The following is a 24,576-nucleotide window of genomic DNA, read 5'->3' as shown; positions in this document are numbered from 1 at the left end:
GTTGTAGGAGGGGTACCTTGATTATCACTTGCTGGGAATACAGCTTGTGAATGGCTTCCAATACCGCCTCCCTGTCGGGGGTAGACGTTGGTAAAGCAGACTTCAGGAACCGGCGAGGGGGAGACGTCTCGAATTCCAATTTGTACCCCTGAGATACTACCTGCAGGATCCAGGGGTCCACTTGCGAGTGAGCCCACTGCGCGCTGAAATTCTTGAGACGGGCCCCCACCGTGCCTGAGTCCGCTTGTAAGGCCCCAGCGTCATGCTGAGGACTTGGCAGAAGCGGGGGAGGGCTTCTGTTCGTGGGAAGAAGCTGTCTGTTGCAGTCTTTTTCCCCTTCCTCTGCCCCGGGGCAGATATGAGTGGCCTTTTGCCCGCTTGCCCTTATGGGGACGAAAGGACTGAGCCTGAAAAGACGGTATCTTTTTCTGCTGCGAGGTGACTTGGGGTAAAAAGGTGGATTTCCCAGCCGTTGCCGTGGCCACCAGGTCCGATAGACCGCCCCCAAATAACACCTCCCCTTTATACGGCAATACTTCCATATGCCGTTTGGAATCCGCATCCCCTGACCACTGTCGCGTCCATAATCCTCTTCTGGCAGAAATGGACATCGCACTTACTCTTGATGCCAGAGTGCAAATGTCTCTCTGTGCATCTCGCATATATAGGAATGCATCCTTTAAATGCTCTATAGTCAATAATATATTGTCCCTGTCCAGGGTATCAATATTTTCAGTCAGGGAATCCGACCAAGCCACCCCAGCACTGCACATCCAGGCTGAGGCGATTGCTGGTCGCAGTATAACACCAGTATGAGTGTATATACTTTTAAGGATATTTTCCAGCCTCCTATCTGCTGGCTCCTTAAGGGCGGCCGTTTCTGGAGACGGTAACGCCACTTGTTTTGATAAGCGTGTGAGCGCCTTATCCACCCTAGGGGGTGTTTCCCAACGAGCCCTAACCTCTGGTGGGAAGGGATATAGTGCCAATAATTTTTTAGAAATTAGCAGTTTTTTGTCGGGGGTAACCCACGCTTCATCACACACTTCATTCAATTCATCTGATTCAGGAAAAACTACGGGTAGTTTTTTCACACCCCACATAATACCCCTTTTTGTGGTACTTGCAGTATCAGAGATGTGCAAAACCTCCTTCATTGCCGTGATCATGTAACGTGTGGCCCTACTGGAAAATACGTTTGTTTCTTCACCGTCGACACTGGAGTCAGTGTCTGTGTCGACCCACTGAGGTAACGGGCGTTTAATAGCCCCGGACGGTGTTTGAGACGCCTGGACAGGCACTAACTGAGCTGCCGGCTGTCTCATGTCGTCAACAGTTTTCTGTAACGTGCCGAAACTGTCACGTAATTCCTTAATTACGGCCATCCATTCAGGTGTCGACTCCCTAGGGGGTGACATCACCATTATAGGCAATTGCTCCGCCTCCACATCATTTTCCTCCTCATACATGTCGACACACACGTACCGACACCCAGCACACACACAGGGAATGCTCTGATAGAGGACAGGACCCACTTAGCCCCTTGGGGAGACAGAGGGAGAGTTTGCCAGCACACACCAGAGCGCTATATATGTATAGGGACAACCTTACAATAAGTGTCTATCCCTTATAGCTGCTTATATCTGTTATTTTGCCAAATAAGTGCCCCCCTCTCTTTTTTACCCTGTTTCTGTAGTTGCAGGATGCAGGGGAGATTCTGGGAGCCTTCCTACCAGCGGAGCTGTGTGGGAAAAATGGCGCTGTGTGCTGAGGAGATAGGCCCCGCCCCCTTCACGGCGGGCTCTTCTCCCGCTTTTTTCTGGAAAACTGGCAGGGGTTAAATACATCCATATAGCCCAGGAGCTATATGTGATGTATTTTTTGCCAAATAAGGTAAATTCATTGCTTCCCAGGGCGCCCCCCCCCAGCGCCCTGCACCCTCAGTGACCGAAGTGTGAAGTGTGCTGAGAGCAATGGCGCACAGCTGCAGTGCTGTGCGCTACCTTATGAAGACAGGAAAGTCTTCTGCCGCCGATTTATGGACCTCTTCTTGCTTCAGCATCTGTAAGGGGGCCGGCGGCGCGGCTCCGGGACCCATCCATGGCTGGGCCTGTGATCGTCCCTCTGGAGCTAATGTCCAGTAGCCTAAGAAGCCCAATCCACTCTGCACGCAGGTGAGTTCGCTTCTTCTCCCCTTAGTCCCTCGATGCAGTGAGCCTGTTGCCAGCAGGTCTCACTGAAAATAAAAAACCTATTTAAACTTTTACTCTAAGCAGCTCAGGAGAGCCACCTAGATTGCACCCTTCTCGTTCGGGCACAAAATCTTAACTGAGGCTTGGAGGAGGGTCATAGGGGGAGGAGCCAGTGCACACCAGCTAGTCCTAAAGCTTTTACTTTGTGCCCAGTCTCCTGCGGAGCCGCTATTCCCCATGGTCCTTTCGGAGTCCCCAGCATCCACTAGGACGTTAGAGAAACAATATTCTGTCATTTTACTCAAGGCTATCAGCCTCCCATCCGCAGCCCTTGGATGGGGGGGGGGGGGGGGGGGGACAGCCTCGGGCTTCACCCCTGGCCCTTGGGTGGCTGGGGGGGGGGGGAGACACCTTGATTGCAGGGGTCCCCACTCCCCCAGGGTACCCCGGCCAGGGGTGACTAGTTGGATATTTAATGCCACGGCCGCAGGGCACTGTATAAAAGTGACCCCCGGCTGTGGCATTATCTGTCCAGCTAGTGGAGCCCGATGCTGGTGTGAAAAATACGGGGGACCCCTGCTCGTTTTGTCCCCCGTATTTTTTGCACCAGCACCAGGCGCAGAGCCCGGTGCTGGTTTTAAAAATACGGGGGATCCCTGCCCAATTTTTCCCCGCATTTTTAGAACCAGGACCAGCTCGAAGAGCCCGAGGCTGGTTATGCTTTGGAGGGGAAACCCCACGCCATTTTTTATTTTTTATTTTACCGTTCCAGCACTAAAAAATAAATAAAAAAAAATAATATTTTTAAAAATATATAAATAATACTTGTGCCTCCAAAAAAAAAAAAAAAAGTACCTAATCCCTTCTAATATAAATAGATATGCTATTCCCAAAAAAAAAAAACACAAAAAAAAACATGTTTAAATTTTTTTTTATTGTTTTCACCCTCCAAAGTGTGGCGGATTGAAAATGACGAATTTACTGTCTAAAAGCACTGCTGTCGAATTTCCAAACTTGAATTGAATATGCTTTTGTCGAATTGCAGCACTTGTATCATTGCAGAAAAGTCGAATTTGCAAAAAGTCGAATTTCAAAAAGTCGAATTTTGAAAGTCCGTTTTTTTGACGGAAAGCACTGAATTGCATTGACGAATTTTTTTTTTTGGCGAAAATGACCCGAAATTCGACAATTTCGGGAATTCGACCGCAATTGCATATACCCCTATATGTGTTTAATGCCATTATTCAATCTTCATGCAGGGTTCCCCATGCTTCACACATTTTCCTAAGACATTTCCCATTTTTTTTTACACAAATCCTTAACTCACAACACTTATTAAGAAATTGTTATTGTAACTACAATTGTAATACAAAACAACACATTGAGCAGATGTCAAAAGAGCACAGCAATAAAATAATTTGTTTTTTTTTAGTTATTTCCAACCAAGCAAGGAATTAATTAAAGTGCTTATTTGAACTTTCTAAAATCAAACACATAAGGCAGGGGTGGCCAAACAGTAGATCGCGATCGACTGGTTGATCGCGGACATGTGACCAGTCGATCGCGATCTGCCGCCCATCCACCCGAGGCGAGGAGAACGCAGCGCGCTTCTCCTGCCTGCCACCTTGCCCCTCAGTCTGGTCTCCGGCAGTGACAGCGGAGTGTATAGCTCAAATCAGGCGCCGGTTCGTTAGCCAATAAGAGCTCGCGGACCGGCGCCTGATTTGAGATATACACGCTGCCGTCACCGCCGGAGACCAGACTGAGAAGCAGAGCAGCAGGCAGGAGAGGTGCTCGCTGCGCTCTCCACACACAGCAGTGAGCAGCACTGTCGGGGCATATGTGGCACTGTGGGGGCATATCTGGCACTGTGGGGGCATGGCACTGTGGGGGCATATCTGTATCTGGCACTGTGGGGGCATATCTGGCACTGTGGGGGCATATCTGTATCTGGCACTGTGGGGGCATATCTGGCACTGTGGGCACATGGCACTGTGGGGTCATATCTGTATCTGCACTGTGGGGGCATATCTGGCACTGTAGGGGCATATGTGGCACTGTGGGGGCATATCTGTATCTGGCACTGTGGGGTCATATCTGTATCTGGCACTGTGGGGCATATCTGTCACTGTGGGGGCATATGTGGCACTGTGGGGGCATATGTGGCACTGTGGGGGCATATGTGGCACTGTGGGGGCATGGCACTGTGGGGGCATATCTATCTGGCACTGTGGGGTCATATCTGGCACTGTGGGGGCAAATCTAGCACTGTGGGGGCAAATCTAGCACTGTGGCGTCATATCTGTATCTGGACTGTGGGGGCATATCTGGCACTGTGGGGGCATATGTGGCACTGTGGGGGCATATGTTGTACTGTTGGGGCATATGTGGCACTGTGGGGGCATATCTGCATATGTGGCACTGTGGGGGCATATCTAGGGGCAAATCTAGCACTGTGGGTACATGGCACTGTGGGGTCATATCTGTATCTGGACTGTGGGGGCATATGTGGCACTGTGGGGGCATATCTGTATCTGGCACTGTGGGGTCATATCTGGCACTGTGGGGGCATATTTGGCACTGCGGGCACATGGCACTGTGGGGGCATATCTGTATCTGGCACTGTGGGGTCATATCTGGCACTGTGGGGGCATATGTGTATCTGGCACTGTGGGGGCATATGTGTTTGAAGTTTTTACCTGTGGGGGCCAATGTGTTATTTTGTGCGAGACAGTCATTACACTCTGTGCAGCAAGGCTTTTTTTGTTATACCACGCCCACTTTTTGTTATGCCACGCCACCCACCTAGGTAGATCACAAAAGCTTTTCAGCTTTCAAAGTAGATCACCGACTCCAAAAGTCTGGCCACCCCTGACATAAGGCATATAAGAAAAAAAAAGAATTTCAAAAGACAGAATCATAGAAATAATATTAAAGGATACAAGACAAATAATAATAGCAAACAGTATCCATTGCAAGGAAAAGAATGGGATAGGGATTTACATAATATAGACTATTGTTTTTCAAGTGAACGGAAGCAGAGATTTCATTGAAATAACGTGGCTATGGCTTTCAATAAAAATCACCAATAAAATGGTCATTTTAATTTTCTAGTGGCATACTTTACCTGTAAAATAAGAGCTGCAACGCCAATTTGCTCAGCAGTATAAGCAGGGTCCTCAGTGGTTTTGCTTGCTAAACAATGGACAAATACAACTTTTAAATTTCGATAAAACTTAACTTCCAGTAACAGTATATTTTGTGAAACACTAGTGGCAAGAACTTTATATACAACAAACATACATTTGTCCTACAGCATAATACATTAGGAAGGTGTTTGCAGCAAAGAGGTCAACACCAAGGGCCCAATTCAGAGTTGATCGCAGCAGCAATTTTTTTTTAGCAGTTGGGCAAAACCATGTGCACTGCTTGGGGGGGTGGGGGGGGGGGGGGGTGGGGCAGATGTAACATGTGCAGAGAGTTAGATTTGGGTGGAGTGTGTTCAAACTGAAATCTAAATTGCAGTGTAAAAATAAAGCAGCCAGTATTTACCCTGCACAGAAATAAAATAACCCACCCAAATCTAACTCTCTCTGCACGTTATATCTGCCCCCCCTGCAGTGCACATCGTTTTGCCCAACTGCTAACAAATTTGCTGCTGCAATCAACTCTGAATTACTCCCCAAGTTCATATTAAAAGGAGCTGTCCGGTGGATATTTGGAGTATCTGCATTTCAAGCAAGATGCAGTTTTTACTGAAAGAAAAGATAATTAGCAGACAGTCCCCCACCCCTGGAGTACCCCTATGTAGCACATGTCATCATGTCTAAGGGCTTGAGAGCCAGTGCCTCAGCTGCCCAAGCCTGTCTATCTGGGTGGTCTTCAGTATGCCGACTGTCGGCATCCCGGCCCCGGAATCCCGACAGCCGACATACCAACACTATTTCTCCCTCGTGGGGGTCCCCCCTGGAGGGAGAATAAAATAGTGTGCCACCGTGCCCGCAAGGGGCTCATTTGCGCTCGCCACGCTGTCGGTATGCCAGCGGTCGGGCTCCCGGCGCCGGTATGCTGGTCGCCGGGAGCCTGGCCACCAGCATACCATACTACACCCGTCTATCTCTCTCTGCATCCCAACACAGGGAGCCGAGAACTGGCCCATGGAAGGGATCCGGTCTGAAAGTCGACACTGCCTAGCTCAACAATGTTTTGGTCGACCACTATAGGTCAACAGGCACTAGGTCAACAGTGATGGAAGGTCGACAGGTTCCTAGGTCGACATGTTCTATGTCGATAGTTCACAAGGTCGACATGAGTTTTTCATTTCCCCCCCCATTTTTTTTACTTTTTCATACGTAATGATCCACGTGGACTACGATTGGAAAGTAACCTGTGCCGAGGGGACACGGTGCACTAATTCGGCTTCCCGGTCACTGTACGGAGTAAACGACACCAAAAAACTTTAAAAAAAAAACCTCATGTCGACCTTGTGAACTGTCGACATAGAACATGTCGACCTAGGAACCATGTCGACCTTCCATCCCTGTTGACCTAGTGCCTGTCGACCTTCAGTGGTCAACTCAAACATTGTCGACCTAGATGGTGCCGATTTGATGAACCATACCCCCATGGAAGTCTCCTCACATTCCTATAGGGATCAACGGAACAAACCTGAGGATTCTTGGGTCTAGGTCAGACAAGGAGAATAGATCTCGTTCCTCCAGTGATCACAGAAATAATTGTTAGCTCAGGATCTCAGGGTATTCCCATGGTAGGAGGAGGTACAGTTAGTGGTGGTGCCTATTCGGCCCATTGCAGCTATCAGACAGCTGCAGTAGTGCCAGTTAATAAACAACAACAACAACAACAACAACAACCACCAAACAAACCAAACCAAAGTTCTATATGAGATATAGGAAGAGGAGGAGCACTAACAGTTTTGTATTTATTTAAAATGCTATGGTCCAATTGGAGGCTCTATAACCTCATGATCCAGTATCACTGATAGGATAAAAAATACATTTTATGTTACGCTAATCTGCAACAAGTTCAGTAGCTGATGGAGACTTACTTTCAGCAATTTCCATATTTTGCAGCATCCTTATGCGAGCTTCATCTAAGGCATCTTCCAGAAAAATCACATCTCCTCTCCTTGTGTGCATCCCCTGTACTCGCCCAAATGGAACATGCCGACAACTAAGGATAAAGGAACGTGAGGCCAAACAAATAATGAGATAAATTACAAGAGACATAGGGGTATATTCAATTGAAGTAAAAAATAAGAATTTACTTACCGATAATTCTATTTCTCGGAGTCCGTAGTGGATGCTGGGGTTCCTGAAAGGACCATGGGGAATAGCGGCTCCGCAGGAGACAGGGCACAAAAAGTAAAGCTTTACGATCAGGTGGTGTGTACTGGCTCCTCCCCCTATGACCCTCCTCCAAGCCTCAGTTAGGTACTGTGCCCGGACGAGCGTACACAATAAGGAAGGATTTTGAATCCCGGGTAAGACTCATACCAGCCACACCAATCACACTGTACAACCTGTGATCTGAACCCAGTTAACAGTATGATAACAGCGGAGCCTCTGAAAAGATGGCTCACAACAATAATAACCCGATTTTTGTAACTATGTACAAGTATTGCAGACAATCCGCACTTGGGATGGGCGCCCAGCATCCACTACGGACTCCGAGAAATAGAATTATCGGTAAGTAAATTCTTATTTTCTCTATCGTCCTAGTGGATGCTGAGGTTCCTGAAAGGACCATGGGGATAATACCAAAGCTCCCAAACGGGCGGGAGAGTGCGGATGACTCTGCAGCACCGAATGAGAGAACTCCAGGTCCTCCTTAGCCAGGGTATCAAATTTGTAGGATTTTACAAACGTGTTTGCCCCTGACTAAATAACCGCTCGGCAAAGTTGTAAAGCCGAGACCCCTCGGGCAGCCGCCCAAGATGAGCCCACCTTCCTTGTGGAATGGGCATTTACATATTTTGGCTGTGGCAGGCCTGCCACAGAATGTGCAAGCTGAATTGTATTACACATCCAACTAGCAATAGTCTGCTTAGAAGCAAGAGCACCCAGTTTGTTGGGTGCATACAGGATAACAGCAAGTCAGTTTTCCTGACTCCAGCCGTCCTGGAACATATTTTCAGGGCCCTGACAACATCTAGCAACTTGGAGTCCTCCAAGTCCCTAGTAGGTGCAAGGCACCACAATAAGCTGGTTCAGGTGAAACACTGACACCACCTTAGGGAGAGAACTGGGGACGAGTCCGCAGCTCTGCCCTGTCCGAATGGACAAACAGAAATGGGCTTTTTTGAGAAAAAAACACCAATTTGACACTCGCCTGGTCCAGGCCAGGGCCAAGAGCATGGTCACTTTTCATGTGAGATGCTTCAAATCCACAGATTTGACTGGTTTTAAACCAATGTGATTTGAGGAATCCCAGAACTACGTTGAGATCCCACAGTGCCACTGGAGGCACAAAAGGGGGTTGTATATGCAATACTCCTTTGACAAACTTCTGGACTTCAGGAACTGAAGCCAATTCTTTCTGGAAGAAAATCGACAGGGCCGAAATTTGAACCTTAATGGACCCCAATTTGCGGCCCATAGACACTCCTGTTTGCAGGAAATGCAGGAAACGACCGAGTTGAAATTTCTTTGTGGGGCCATCCTGGCCTCACACCACGCAACATATTTTCGCCACATGTGGTGATAATGTTGTGCGGTCACCTCCTTTCTGGCTTTGACCAGGGTAGGAATGACCTCTTCCGGAATGCCTTTTTCCCTTAGGATCCGGCGTTCCACCGCCATGCCGACAAACGCAGCTGCGGTAAGTCTTGGAACAGACATGGTACTTGCTGAAGCAAATCCCTTCTTAGCAGCAGAGGCCATAAGACCTCTGTAAGCATCTCTTGAAGTTCCGGGTACCAAGTCCTTCTTGGCCAATCCGGAGCCATGAGTATAGTTCTTACTCCTCTACGTCTTATAATTCTCAGCACCTTAGGTATGAGAAGCAGAGGAGGGAACACATACACCGACTGGTACACCCACGGTGTTACCAGAACGTCCACAGCTATTGCCTGAGGGTCTCTTGACCTGGCGCAATACCTGTCCCGTTTTTTGTTCAGACGGGACGCCATCATGTCCACCTTTGGTATTTCCCAACGGTTTACAATCATGTGGAAAAAACTTCCCGATGAAGTTTCCACTCTCCCGGGTGGAGGTCGTGCCTGCTGAGGAAGTCTGCTTCCCAGTTTCCATTCCCGGGATGAAACACTGCTGACAGTGCTATCACATGATTTTCCGCCCAGCGAAAAGTCCTTGCAGTTTTTGCCATTGCCCTCCTGCTTCTTGTGTCGCCCTGTCTGTTTACGTGGGCGACTGCCGTGATGTTTTTCCCACTGGATCAATACCGGCTGACCTTGAAGCAGAGGTCTTGCTAAGCTTAGAGCATTATAAATTTACCCTTAGCTCCAGTATATTTATGTGGAGAAAAGTCTCCAGACTTGATCACACTCCCTGGAAATTTTTTCCTTGTGTGACTGCTCCCCAGCCTCTCGGGCTGGCCTCCGTGGTCACCAGCATCCAATCCTGAATGCCGAATCTGCGGCCCTCTAGAAGATGAGCACTCTATAACCACCACAGGAGAGACACCCTTGTCCTTGGATATAGGGTTATCCGCTGATGCATCTGAAGATGCGATCCGGACCATTTGTCCAGCAGATCCCACTGAAAAGTTCTTGCGTGAAATCTGCCGAATGGAATTGCTTCGTAGGAAGCCACCATTTTTACCAGGACCCTTGTGCAATGATGCACTGTTTTTAGGAGGTTCCTGACTAGCTCGGATAACTCCCTGGCTTTCTCTTCCGGGAGAAACACCTTTTTCTGGACTGTGTCCAGAATCATCCCTAGGCACAGCAGACGTGTCGTCGGGATCAGCTGCGATTTTGGAATATTTAGAATCCACCCGTGCTGTTGTAGCAGTATCCGAGATAGTGCTACTCCGACCTCCAACTGTTCCCTGGACTATGCCCTTATCAGGAGATCGTCCAAGTAAGGGATAATTAAGACGCCTTTTCTTCGAAGAAGAATCATCATTTCGGCCATTACCTTGGTAAAGACCCGGGGTGCCGTGGACAATCCAAACGGCAGCGTCTGAAACTGATAGTGACAGTTCTGCACCACGAACCTGAGGTACCCTTAGTTAGAAGGGCAAATTTGGGACATAGAGGTAAGCATCCCTGATGTCCCGGGACACTATATAGTCCCCTTCTTCCTGGTTCGTTATCACTGCTCTGAGTGACTCCATCTTGATTTGAACCTTTGTAAGTGTTCAAAAATTTTTTAGAATAAGTCTCACCTAGCCTTCTGGCTTCAGTACCACAATATAGTGTGGAATAATACCCCTTTTCTTGTAGTAGGAGAGGTAATTTAATTATCACCTGCTGGGAATACAGCTTGTGAATTTTTTCCCATACTGCCTCCTTGTCGGAGGGAGACCTTGGTAAAGCAGACTTCAGGAGCCTGCGAAGGGGAAACGTCTCGACATTCCAATCTGTACCCCTGGGATACTACTTGTAGGATCCAGGGGTCCTGTACGGTCTCAGCGCCATGCTGAGAACTTGTCAGAAGCGGTGGAACGCTTCTGTTCCTGGGAATGGGCTGCCTGCTGCAGTCTTCTTCCCTTTCCTCTATCCCTGGGCAGATATGATCTTATAGGGACGAAAGGACTGAGGCTGAAAAGACGGTGTCTTTTTCTGCAGAGATGTGACTTAGGGTAAAAACGGTGGATTTTCCAGCAGTTGCCGTGGCCACCAGGTCCGATGGACCGACCCCAAATAACTCCTCTTCCTTTATACGGCAATACACCTTTGTGCCGTTTGGAATCTGCATCACCTGACCACTGTCGTGTCCATAACATCTTCTGGCAGATATGGACATCGCATTTACTCTTGATGCCAGAGTGCAAATATCCCTCTGTGCATCTCGCATATATAGAAATGCATCCTTTAAATGCTCTATAGTCAATAAAATACTGTCCCTGTCAAGGGTATCAATATTTTTAGTCAGGGAATCCGACCAAGCCACCCCAGCTCTGCACATCCAGGCTGAGGCGATCGCTGGTCGCAGTATAACACCAGTATGTGTGTATATACTTTTTATGATATTTTCCAGCCTCCTGTCAGCTGGTCCTTGAGGACGGCCCTATCTATAGACGGTACCGCCACTTGTTTTGATAAGCGTGTGAGCGCCTTAGCCACCCTAAGGGGTGTTTCCCAACGCGCCCTAACTTCTGGCGGGAAAGGGTATACCGCCCCTAATTTTCTATCGGGGGGGAACCCACGCATCATCACACACTTTATTTAATTTATCTGATTCAGGAAAAACTACGGTAGTTTTTTCACATCCCACATAATACCCTCTTTTGTGGTACTTGTAGTATCAGAAATATGTAACACCTCCTTCATTGCCTTTAACGTGTGGCCCTAATAAGGAATACGTTTGTTTATTCACCGTCGACACTGGATTCAGTGTCCCTGTCTGTGTCTGTGTCGACCGACTAAAGTAAACGGGCGTTTTAAAACCCCTGACGGTGTTTTTGAGACGTCTGGACCGGTACTAATTGTTTGTCGGCCGTCTCATGTCGTCAACCGACCTTGCAGCGTGTTGACATTATCACGTAATTCCCTAAATAAGCCATCCATTCCGGTGTCGACTCCCTAGAGAGTGACATCACCATTACAGGCAATTGCTCCGCCTCCTCACCAACATCGTCCTCATACATGTCGACACACACGTACCGACACACAGCACACACACAGGGAATGCTCTGATAGAGGACAGGACCCACTAGCCCTTTGGAGAGACAGAGGGAGAGTTTGCCAGCACACACCAAAAACGCTATAATTATATAGGGACAACCTTATATAAGTGTTTTCCCTTATAGCATCTTTATTATATATTTCTAGCGCCAAATTAGTGCCCCCCCTCTCTGTTTTAACCCTGTTTCTGTAGTGCAGTGCAGGGGAGAGCCTGGGAGCCTTCCCTCCAGCCTTTCTGTGAGGGAAAATGGCGCTGTGTGCTGAGGAGATAGGCCCCGCCCCTTTTTCGGCGGCCTCGTCTCCCGCTCTTAACGGATTCTGGCAGGGGTTAAATATCTCCATATAGCCTCCGGAGGCTATATGTGAGGTATTTTTAGCCAAAATAGGTTTTCATTTGCCTCCCAGGGCGCCCCCCTCCCAGCGCCCTGCACCCTCAGTGACTGCCGTGTGAAGTGTGCTGAGAGGAAAATGGCGCACAGCTGCAGTGCTGTGCGCTACCTTTAGAAGACTGAGGAGTCTTCTGCCGCCGATTCTGGACCTCTTCTTACTTCAGCATCTGCAAGGGGGCCGGCGGCAAGGCTCCGGTGACCATCCAGGCTGTACCTGTGATCGTCCCTCTGGAGCTGATGTCCAGTAGCCAAGAAGCCAATCCATCCTGCACGCAGGTGAGTTCACTTCTTCTCCCCTAAGTCCCTCGTTGCAGTGATCCTGTTGCCAGCAGGACTCACTGTAAAATAAAAAACCTAAGCTAAACTTTTCTAAGCAGCTCTTTAGGAGAGCCACCTAGATTGCACCCTTCTCGGCCGGGCACAAAAATCTAACTGAGGCTTGGAGGAGGGTCATAGGGGGAGGAGCCAGTACACACCACCTGATCGTAAAGCTTTACTTTTTGTGCCCTGTCTCCTGCGGAGCCGCTATTCCCCATGGTCCTTTCAGGAACCCCAGCATCCACTAGGACGATAGAGAAAACTGCCGTCTGTCGAAAAGACGTCAGTTTTTGACTTTTTTTTTTAGGTCGGAAGGGGGTCCGACCTATTCAATATTTTCGACAAGTTGAAAAATTCGACTTGTCCAAAAGCACGTGGATCGGCGGAATAGCTGCCGATCCACATGCTTGTGTCGAAAACGGGGCCAAAACCGACAGGTTTTGGCCCCCTTTTCGACCATCTCAGTCCAACATCAAAAGATGTCGGACTGAGATGCGGACCCAGAGGAGGAGATGGTGGAGAGCCGCAGGGAGACTTCCGCGGGCAGCCAGAGGAGATCAGCGATACAGCACAGCGCTGCAGCAGGATGTCACACAGCCGCGCCACTCATGGCAGCATCCACCCGGCTCCAGCAAGCTTGCTGGAGCTGGGTGGACACTGCCGTAAGGTCGGGCAGCTGTGTGACATCCATCTGTAGCGCTGATCTCCTCTGGCTGCCGGCGGCTGTCCCCTGCTGGTCTCCCCGCGGCTCGCCCCCCTTCTCCTCCTCTGCGTCCCTCATCTCAATTCGACTTGAAAAAGTCGAATTAAGATGAGATTTGAATAGGGGTTGTCGGATCCATTCCGACAAATACATGTCGAAATGGATCCGACTTTAATTGAATATACCCCATAGGGGGTAATTCAGATCTTATCGCAGCAGCAAATTTGTTAGCAGCTGGGCAAAACCATTGGGGTAATTCCAAGTTGATCGCAGCAGGATTTTTGATAGCAATTGGGCAAAACCATGTGCACTGCAGGGGAGGCAGATATAACATGTGCAGAGAGAGTTAGATTTGGGTGGGTTATTTTATTTCTGTGCAGGGTAAATACTGGCTGCTTTATTTTTACACTGCAATTTAGATTGCAGATTGAACACACCCCACCCAAATCTAACTCTCTCTGCACATGTTATATCTGCCTCCCCTGCAGTGCACATGGTTTTGCCCAATTGCTAACATAAATCCTGCTGCGATCAACTTGGAATTACCCCCCATGTGCACTGCAGGTGTGGCAGATATAACATTTGCAGAGAGAGTTAGATTTGGGTGGGTTATTTTGTTTCTGTGCAGAGTAAATACTGGCTGCTTTATTTTTACACTGCAATTTAGATTTCAGTTTGAACACACCCCACCCAAATCTAAAGGGGGGTACTCACGGAGCAATCGCTGCTTAAAATCTAAGCAATCTGACTAGATTGCTTAGATTTTAAGCATGATCTCTCCGTGTGTACCCCCCACAGCGATAGCGATGCGCAACCCCGCGCATCGCTATCGCCGGTGCTAGATTGGCCTGATGCAGGCTCAATCTAACAGGTGAAATGAGCGCTCCCCCCTTCCCCGTCTCCCTTTGCACGCTCAGCACACATCTCTCCCCAAATCGGGCGTGAATACGGCCCTTAACTCTCTCTGCACATGTTATAGTAACATAGTAATTGAGGTTGAATAGAGGCAAAATGCCCATCGTGTTCAACCTGTATTCTGTATTAAGTTGAGTTAATTTTACTGTACCTGCTGAAGAATGTTTTTATGACTAGTTAACAACTATAAGTCATGTCACACCCGGATTAACAACGTCAATATTTTAAATGTTGTAACCTTGGATATCCTTTTCAATCAGAAATTCTTCCAATCCTTTTTTAAATGCATTTATAGAGTCCGCCATTACCACTTTCTCTGGCAAGGAATCCCAAATTCTGATATATCTGTCCCCCCTGCAGTGAACATGGTTTTGTCCAACTGCTAACAAATTTGCTGCTGCGATCAACTCTGAATTAGGCCTATAGTGACCATGTTTGACTGCCCTCACCTATTTCCCCTAAATTCCAATTGCTATAACTTCTAAAATAATTTGAGAATGAAAAGTAAATAACCATGACAGAACACCACACTGGACTGTTTTTTGCAGGGCCAATATTTCAGTTCTACAATCTGCACCAGTTTGGTTTCTCAAGACATTAACATCTCAGAGGTCAGCACGATCAGGGTACAATTATGATGACAGCAGAGTTATGCAGTGTGGAGTCCGGGGTGCATGGCAGCAGTCAGAGCTAAATTCTTCAGCTCCCAACCACTTTGGTGTTAAAGGTGGCTGTGGTTCAGCGGGTTCCTGGCAGCTGTCCACGTGGATTACCCATCTAGTTGGACACCTATCAAGGAGGTGCCGAATGTACTGGTTCAAGGCAAAACTTGAGAGGCTAAATGGTGGCATGTGGTTCCAGGACTGATGGCCTCCCCGGCTAAGCAACACCCCTCGCTGTATGAATTGTAATTAGCAATTTATGACGCTCCTGTATAGGGCAGGGAACATTTCTTCATTTAAAAAACATTTTAAAAAAGTGCACGATGTGACACCCTGCTCAAACAGGCCTTCGGGAACACTATTCCAAGATAAAGATTATCCACAGCAAAAATGGAGGCTGTGCTGCATTGTCTGGCAAGGACAGATTGTGTACACATTAAAGTAACTAAGGAAATAAAACACAGTGCTCACCAGTCTGCCTTTTCTTTCCCAAGCATCTTCAAAATTTTGAACAGATGCTGAAAATGCTTTTCCTGGCTTTTGTCTGTCTTCAGAAAAAAGCAAAAAACATTACATAATATTCTCTATTCTGGTAAGTACTCTATTTCACTCTACAGTAATGGTTAACAAACCAATATCTAAACCAGTGGTTCTCAAACTTAGTCCCCAGGACCCCAAACAGTTCACATTTTTCAGGTAACCTAGCAAGTGCACAGGTGCATTCATTAGGAGAAAGCAAATTATTTCACTTGTGATTCTGTGAGGAGACCTGGAAAACATCACTTGTTTGAGGTACTGAGGATTGATTTTGAGAACCTATGATTTATAGGAATATTAATGCTCCATGATCTGCAACACTATGCTGGACCAAAAAGACTTCATATTCTAACTCCAGAAATAGTGGGAGTAAAGCTAGAAGTCATTTTGACCACATTCTATCATGTCAAACATTAACACTACCATTTTTGTAAAGTTTCGGCCTTGTCTGTGATGACTCGGGTAGTGGACTGCCCTGTCAGACACTTGCTTATTCCTCCATCAAAAATGGGCACCTCATAGCTTACTGTTATTTGCTGTACCATAGTATAAAGTACAGTACTATAATATGTATTCACAGAAGATCACAAACTAGTAACCTCAGAGCAAAATGGACCCCTGGAAATGTGAACCTTGGGAATATAGTCAAATTAAGTTTACCACCTGTTGTGCTCTAGAGACCAGGCAAACAACAATCACGAATGTCCTCAACTCATCTAGCATTTAATTTATTGTATATTAGGAATGTTCTTCGCTTTTACCGAACAATTTGTTTTCCTTTAAAAGTCACTGCAACACAAATAATTTACTACAGGTTGAGTATCCCTTATCCAAAATGCTTGGGACCAGAGGTATTTTGGATATCGGATTTTTCCGTATTTTGGAATAATTGCATACAATAATGAGATATCATGGTGATGGGACCTAAATCTAAGCACAGAATGCATTTATGTTTCATATACACCTTATACACACTGCCTGAAGGTCATTATAGCCAATATTTTTTATAACTTTGTGCATTAAACAAAGTGTGTCTACATTCACACAATTCATTTAGGTTTCATATACACCTTATACACACTGCCTGAAGGTCATTTAATACAATACTTTTAATAACTTTGTGTATTAAACAAGGTTTGTGTACACTGAGTCATCAAAAAACAAAAGTTTCACTATCTCACTCTCACTCAAAAAAGTCTGTATTTCGGAATATTCCGTATTTCGGATATTTGGATATGGGATACTCAACCTGTAATATAATGATGCCGTGTAAGAGAAGATATCTTTACATAATACCTTGAGTCCTGAACAATCTAGGGTGCTGTAATAGGCAGTATTGGTATATAACAAAATAAATCAACAGACTGAGGCCTAGGTCACAGGTTGCTGAGTACCGGCGCTTTAAATCAATTAAATATTTATCAGTATTCCCGCTGCTAAGTGAACACAGCCTCCTGAGCTGTGTACAAAAGATAAAAAAAATGTGTAAGGAAATAAACACTGCGCTTGGAGCACTGGTGGATATATATGATTAAATGTCTGAGAAGCTGTCTGTCAGAATGAATCAACTCTGTGAAGCTCTTTAGTAAAAAAAAAAATATAATCTTATAAACATGAATTCACATACAACAAACGTTGTGGAAGTAGGTAAGATAAATACATCTCGCCTGAATAAGCCATGCACGAGATGCCTGGCGTCACTGAGCTGGCAGTTCCCGGGCAGCTCTGCTAACATCAGGCTTATGCTGATTAAAATGCTATGCGGCATGCCTATTTTCTGTGTGTGACTGGAGGTAGAATGCTATGTTACAGTGATTTCCGGGAAACCGCTTCCGTAGCATTTCGCATGCAGATACAGCTGCAGTTACACACAGAATATAGGCATGCCGCATATCATTTCAATCAGCATAAGCTGATTGTGCGTCCTATTTACATAGTGATGCGAATATAGCGAATTTTAACGAAAAAAGTCGCACATAAAGATGCTCAGTGCTACCGAATCCCACCACAGTATGGCGTGACTAGTAGGGCTATTTAACGTCACTGCAGCAAGGATGTAGGAAGACACATCTGTATATAAAATCATATGTTCATCTTGAAAACATGACCCCTTCGGGGTACATGAAAATGATTGTTTAGCAATATCCTCTAGCTGACATGGAGTTTATATTACAAACTTGACGTAAGGTGGTAAATTAATATTTAAGAAAATGTACACCTGGGAGGGTAACATAAAACCATTTAGCAGACAGGAGCTTAGCAAAACTTCATAAATTTAATGCATACCACATAAACCATTTCATCAAAGTTGTATTTCTCTATTCGATCAATTGCAGCCGCTATGTCCCTGGAAAGTAAACAGAAGACTAAAGACATTTTAGAATTGATATTGTAAATGTATTAACCAGATAAAAGCATTTATTTTTAAATAAAAACATGTTCTAGAAAGAGTTATAGGACAGAATTGCTGTTCCTAAAATTGTATGTCCAGTGCAGCCTCTCTTCAAATTATAAATAGCTTAAATGCAAAGAATAGTGTGTGTTACACAGTGCTTTCTGGCAAGCTTACTGCAAAAAAAAAATATTTCCGATTATCTGTTTAATCCATCCAATGCAGTGCCATATTTTAATCACCATTACTATGGTATTTAACATATTTCAGAGGAAAATGTAATCAAGATTAAACAAAAAAATTATTAGAAATGATGTGTATAAGTGTTAATACTTACGGGTAAGTTACTGGACAACACAGACTAACACAGGGGCTATGCTATTCTCTCCCACTCCATACCAATCATCCCCACCCTCTCCATATCTATCTATACACACATGCTGATATGTCCATGAATCAGTACGCTCACCTTGTAATGTATAGCGTTGACCCATCACTACGCATTACTGTGGAGTAAGTTGATAAATCTCCTCCTTCTGACACGTCTACTACTCCAGTACCCTCACTGTAAAACAAAGACAGTGGTGTTTCTTTTTTACATGAAAGTGCATTTTAATTGGAACTATTCTCAATATTGGCTTGTGATATAATGTAATAAAAGTGTACAAGAAAACAGAAAATGTATTATTATCTTTTATCTATATGGCGCACAAGGAATCAGCAGCACACATTACAGAGTACATAAACAAATGAGCAAAGCAATAAAAAAAAAACACTTACAGCTTTAGTCAATATAAGACAAGTACAAGGTATATACAGAATACCAGTGGGTTAGGTGCCATCAGAGGGAGTACTGAGTATAAGATAGGGTAAGTAAGAGAAGGAAAGGCACATGAGGGGAGAAGGCTCTGCTCTTTTGTGTTTACAATCTAAAAGGTGAAGGGCTAAGACTGGGGTGACACAGAAGGGGTAGACCGTGAGCGTGGGCAAGAGGGTTAAGAGGACAGTTGGCTGGGTTTGGTGATAAGGTATGTATGAACAGGTGGTGCTGTTAATATTCTGCACAAGTTGGATCCTTGGATCCAGGAGCAGATTGAGATGGAAAACCAGTCCGGGAAATTTATGGAAGCAGCCCTAATGGGGGCGGGTCCGGTTGTGGGGGTGGGGCCTTTTGAAAAGGCCCTTGTGAGCTAGGATGTTCCGCTCAACCTCCATGCCGTCAAACAAAGTTGCCGTAAGTCCGGGTAGATGAACGGCCCTTGTTGAAGAAGATCTCTTCTTAGTGGTAGAGGCTAAGGGTATTCGACGGACATGTCCAGAAGATCCACGTATCATGCCCTCCGAGGCCATTCCAGGGCAATCAGAATTGCCTGGACTCCCTGATTTCTGCTTCGCTTGAGCACCCTTGGGGGCAATGGAATAGGAGGAAACAGGTAGACCAGCCGGTAAGGCCAAGGCGACGTCAGTGCATCTACTGCCCTCGCCTGAGGGTCCCTGGTTCGTGAGCAATACCAAGGAAGCTTCTTGTTGAGTCGAAAAGCTATCATGTCTATTTGTGGGCAGCCCCACTGGTTGATGATCTGCTGAAACACCTGATGGTGGAGCCCCCACTCCCCCAGGTGGAGATCGTGACGACTCAGGAAGTCCGCTTCCCAGTTGTCCACTCCCGGAATGAAGATTGCTGACATTGCTCTTGCATTTCTTTCCGCCCAGAGGAGTATCTTTGACACCTCTTGCATGCAGTCTCTGCTTTTTGTCCCTTCTTGCAGATTGATGTACGCCACTGCTGTGGCGTTGTCCGACTGTACTTGGATCTCGTGATCCTTGAGCAGAGGAGATACTTGAAGCAGAGCATTGTAGATTGCCTGAAGTTCCAGAATGTTTATCGGAAGGAAGGCTTTGTGGGCTGACCACCTGCCCTGGAACTGAGCCCCTTGGGTGACAGCTCCCCATCCTCTCAGACTCGCATCCGTCATGAGGAGGTTCCAATACTGAATCCCGAAACTCCGGCCTTCCAGGAGATTGGAAGACTACAGCCACCACAGGAGGGAAAACCTGGCCAGAGGTGACAGCCGTATGATCCGGTGCATCTGTAGATGTGATCAGGACCACCTGCTCAGGAGATCCAATTGAAATGCTCTGGCATGGAACCTCCCATATTGGATCGCCTTGTGTGAGGCAACCATCTTCCCCAACAATCTTATGCAAAGATGGATGGATACTCAAGCAGGTCGAAGCACCATGCGGACCATCTCCTGAAGAGTTCTCGCTTTGTGCTCCGGGAGAAACACCTTCTGGGCCACGGCATCCCGTAACATCCCCGGAGACAAGAGCCGCTGAGTTGGCTCCAGGTGGGACTTCTGTAAATTGAGAATCCACCCATGGTGTGACAGAAGTTGGATAGTGCAGTCGATATGGAGCAATAAAAGTTCCCTGGATCTTGCTTTTATCAGGAGATCGTCCAGGTAAGGGACAACATTGACCCCCTGGACCCGGAGCTGGAACATCATCTCCGCCATTACCTGTGTGAATACCCTCAGAGCTGTGGACAGGCCGAAGTGCAGTGCCTGGAACTGGTAGTGATCGTCCAGTAGGGCAAACCACAGATAAGCCTGATGAGGTGGCCAAATTGGAATATGAAGGTAGGCATCCTTGATATCCAAGGAAACCATGAATTCCTGTTCTTACAGGCCCGCAATCACTGCTCTCAAAGGTTCCATTTTGAACTTGAAAACCTTCAGGTAAAGGTTCAAGGACTTTAGATTCAAAATGGGTCTCACCGAACCGTCCGGCTTCGGTACCACAAACAGGCTGGAGTAATAACCCTTCCCTTGTTGTGGTATTGGTACTGGAACAATGATGTGAGACTGGACCAACTTTTGGATGGCCTGTTGCAATGTAAGTTACGTATCCTCCAAAGCTAGTAAGCTTGATTTGAAAAATTGTTGGGGAGGAGCACCGTCGAACTCCAGCTTGTAGCCCTGAGAAATTAGATCCTTGACCCAGGTATCCTGGCAGGAAGCCTTCCAGATGCGGCTGAGGTGACACAGTCGAGCTCCCACCTCGAGATCCCCTAGGGGTGGGTGGGCACTATCATGCTGAGGACTCAGTGGAAGCAGAACTGGTGCTCTATTCTTGAGAACCAGTGTTTGCAAGTCTTCTTGTCTTATCTCTGGTGCCTCTAGCCGCATTTGAGGCACCTCTGGCCCTAGATCGAAACCTGTTAGACCGAAAGGACTGAACAGACGGCCCCGGGTAGGAACACCTAGCCGGCGGGGTCCCAGAGGGGAGAAACGTGGATTTCCCTGCAGTGACTTTGGAAATCCACGTATCCAACTCAACACCCAACAGCCATTCCCCAGAAAAGGGGAAAGATTCCACACTGCACTTGGATTCTGTGTCCGCTATCCACTAACGCAACCACAAGGCCCTGTGCGCCGATACTGCCATGGCAGAAGTTCTGTCATTAATATTGCCCATCTCCTTCAGCAAGTCACACAGGAGGCGTGCAGTGTCCTGAATGTGCTTCAGGAGAGTCACCATAGTGACCAGAGGCATATCCGCAGAAGCGCCCTCCTGAATTTGAGAAGCCCTTGTGTGAATGGCATAGGTCATCAAGCAACCCGCTATGACCGTCCTTTGCGATACACCTGCTGCTGTGTAGACAGACTTTAGTGTAGTCTCTATTTTACTCTTCCCCAGGGTCCTTTACGGAGGGTATGGGTCGTTGGGTCGACCCAACTTAGGTCGACACTCATTAGGTCGATCACTGAAGGTCGAAATTGCCATTAGGTCGACAGGTCAAAAGGTCGACATGAGGTTTTTGACTGTTTTTGGTGTCGTTTTCTCCGTAAAGTGACGGGGAACCCATATTAGTGCACCGTGTTCCCTCGCATGGCTCGCCATGCTTCGGGCAAGGTGCCTCGTTTCGCTCGTCACAGATTACTGTTCCAAATCGTAGTCCACGTGGATCGTTAAGTATGAAAAAAATCCAAAAAATTTAGAAAAAAAAAGTGAAAAACTCATGTCGACCTTTTGACCTGTCGAACTAGTACATGTCGAGCTAACGTTCATGTCGAACTAACGTTCATGTCGACCTAACGTTCATGACGACCTTCAGTGTTCGACCTAAGTTGTGTCGACCTAACGACCGTAACCCTTTATGGTAAAGGAGCCCGGGGCAGGCAGCCCCACCTTTTTTGACCGTCGAGAGACTGATACGTCAACTCCCGGGGGTTCTTCACAAAATTTCCTACCTTCAGGAGCAAATGGGAAAGTGTGCAAAAACCTTTTTGACACTTGGTATTTTTTGTCTGGATTTTACTGACTTAAATAGGTCATCTAACTCTGCTGAATCAGGGAAAATAAGAATTTACTTACCGATAATTCTATTTCTCGTAGTCCGTAGTGGATGCTGGGGACTCCGTAAGGACCATGGGGAATAGCGGCTCCGCAGGAGACTGGGCACATCTAAAGAAAGCTTTAGGACTATCTGGTGTGCACTGGCTCCTCCCCCTATGACCCTCCTCCAAGCCTCAGTTAGGATACTGTGCCCGGACGAGCGTACACAATAAGGAAGGATTTTGAATCCCGGGTAAGACTCATACCAGCCACACCAATCACACTGTACAACTTGTGATCTGAACCCAGTTAACAGCATGATAACAGAGGAGCCTCTAGAAAAGATGGCTCACTACAGCAATAACCCGATTTTTTGGTAACAATAACTATGTACCAGTATTGCAGACAATCCGCACTTGGGATGGGCGCCCAGCATCCACTACGGACTACGAGAAATAGAATTATCGGTAAGTAAATTCTTATTTTCTCTAACGTCCTAAGTGGATGCTGGGGACTCCGTAAGGACCATGGGGATTATACCAAAGCTCCCAAACGGGCGGGAGAGTGCGGATGACTCTGCAGCACCAAATGAGAGAACTCCAGGTCCTCCTCAGCCAGGGTATCAATTTTGTAGAATTTTACAAACGTATTTGCTCCTGACCAAGTAGCTGCTCGGCAAAGTTGTAAAGCCGAGACCCCTCGGGCAGCCGCCCAAGATGAGCCCACCTTCCTTGTGGAGTGGGCATTTACAGATTTTTGGCTGTGGCAGGCCTGCCACAGAATGTGCAAGCTGAATTGTACTACAAATCCAACGAGCAATAGTCTGCTTAGAAGCAGGAGCACCCAGCTTGTTGGGTGCATACAGGATAAACAGCGAGTCAGATTTCCTGACTCCAGCCGTCCTGGAAACATATATTTTCAGGCCCTGACAACGTCTAGCAACTTGGAGTCCTCCAAGTCCCTAGTAACCGCAGGCACCACAATAGGTTGGTTCAGGTGAAACGCTGAAACCACCTTAGGGAGAAACTGAGGACGAGTCCTCAATTCCGCCCTGTCCGAATGGAAAATCAGATAAGGGCTTTTACAGGATAAAGCCGCCAATTCTGACACGCGCCTGGCCCAGGCCAGGGCCAACAGCATGACCACTTTCCATGTGAGATATTTTAACTCCACAGATTTAAGTGGTTCAAACCAATGTGACTTTTGGAACCCAAAAACTACATTGAGATCCCAAAGTGCCACTGGAGGCACAAAAGGAGGCTGTATATGCAGTACCCCTTTTACAAACGTCTGAACTTCAGGGACTGAAGCTAGTTCTTTTTGGAAGAAAATTGACAGAGCCGAAATTTGAACCTTAATGGACCCCAATTTCAGGCCCATAGACACTCCTGTTTGCAGGAAATGTAGGAATCGACCCAGTTGAATTTCCTCCGTCGGGCCTTACTGGCCTCGCACCACGCAACATATTTTCGCCAAATGCGGTGATAATGTTTTGCGGTTACATCCTTCCTGGCTTTGATCAGGATAGGGATGACTTCATCCGGAATGCCTTTTTTCCTTCAGGATCCGGCGTTCAACTGCCATGCCGTCAAACGCAGCCGCGGTAAGTCTTGGAACAGACAGGGTCCTTGCTGGAGCAGGACCCTTCTTAGAGGTAGAGGCCACGGATCCTCCGTGAGCATCTCTTGAAGTTCCGGTTACCAAGTCCTTCTTGGCCAATCCGGAGCCACGAATATAGTGCTTACTCCTCTCCATCTTATCAATCTCAGTCCCTTGGGTATGAGAGGCAGAGGAGGGAACACATACACTGACTGGTACACCCACGGTGTTACCAGAGCGTCTACAGCTATTGCCTGAGGGTCCCTTGACCTGGCGCAATACCTGTCGAGTTTTTCCCAACGGTTTATAATCATGTGGAAGACTTCTGGGTGAAGTCCCCACTCTCCCAGGTGGAGGTCGTGCTGAGGAAGTCTGCTTCCCAGTTGTCCACTCCCGGAATGAATACTGCTGACAGTGCTATCACATGATTTTCCGCCCAGCGAAAAATCCTTGCAGCTTCTGCCATTGCCCTCCTGCTTCTTGTGCCACCCTGTCTGTTTACGTGGGTGACTGCCGTGATGTTGTCCGACTGGATCAACACCGGCTGACCTTGAAGCAGAGGTCTTGCTAAGCTTAGAGCATTGTAAAAGGCCCTTAGCTTCAGGATATTTATGTGAAGTGATGTCTCCAGGCTTGACCATAAGCCCTGGATATTCCTTCCCTGTGTGACTGCTCCCCAGCCTCGCAGGCTGGCGT

At 47.0% G+C, this 24,576-nt stretch overlaps 1 protein-coding gene across 2 annotated transcripts in view; it reads right to left on the bottom strand.

The window, feature by feature from the left end:
• RARS2 (arginyl-tRNA synthetase 2, mitochondrial) overlaps nucleotides 1–24,576 on the bottom strand; it is a 133,182-nt gene that overhangs the window by 39,020 nt on the left and 69,586 nt on the right. For both annotated transcript variants that reach the window (XR_010176011.1, XM_063916934.1), the window contains exons 11-15: nucleotides 18,410–18,505; nucleotides 17,835–17,895; nucleotides 15,483–15,559; nucleotides 7,261–7,385; nucleotides 5,320–5,387 (exon numbers count right to left, since the gene is read on the bottom strand). Coding sequence is in view for 1 of the 2 variants with exons in the window: in XM_063916934.1 (XP_063773004.1) it covers nucleotides 5,320–5,387; nucleotides 7,261–7,385; nucleotides 15,483–15,559; nucleotides 17,835–17,895; nucleotides 18,410–18,505 (427 nt within the window). In the remaining variant the exon portion in view is untranslated. The remainder of the gene's footprint in view (nucleotides 1–5,319; nucleotides 5,388–7,260; nucleotides 7,386–15,482; nucleotides 15,560–17,834; nucleotides 17,896–18,409; nucleotides 18,506–24,576) is intronic.

Source organism: Pseudophryne corroboree, chromosome 4 (assembly GCF_028390025.1).
Source record: "Pseudophryne corroboree isolate aPseCor3 chromosome 4, aPseCor3.hap2, whole genome shotgun sequence".
Lineage (NCBI taxonomy): Eukaryota > Metazoa > Chordata > Amphibia > Anura > Myobatrachidae > Pseudophryne > Pseudophryne corroboree.
The sequence above is the reverse complement of the archived record's forward strand: the minus strand, read 5'-3'. Positions and strand labels throughout refer to the sequence as shown.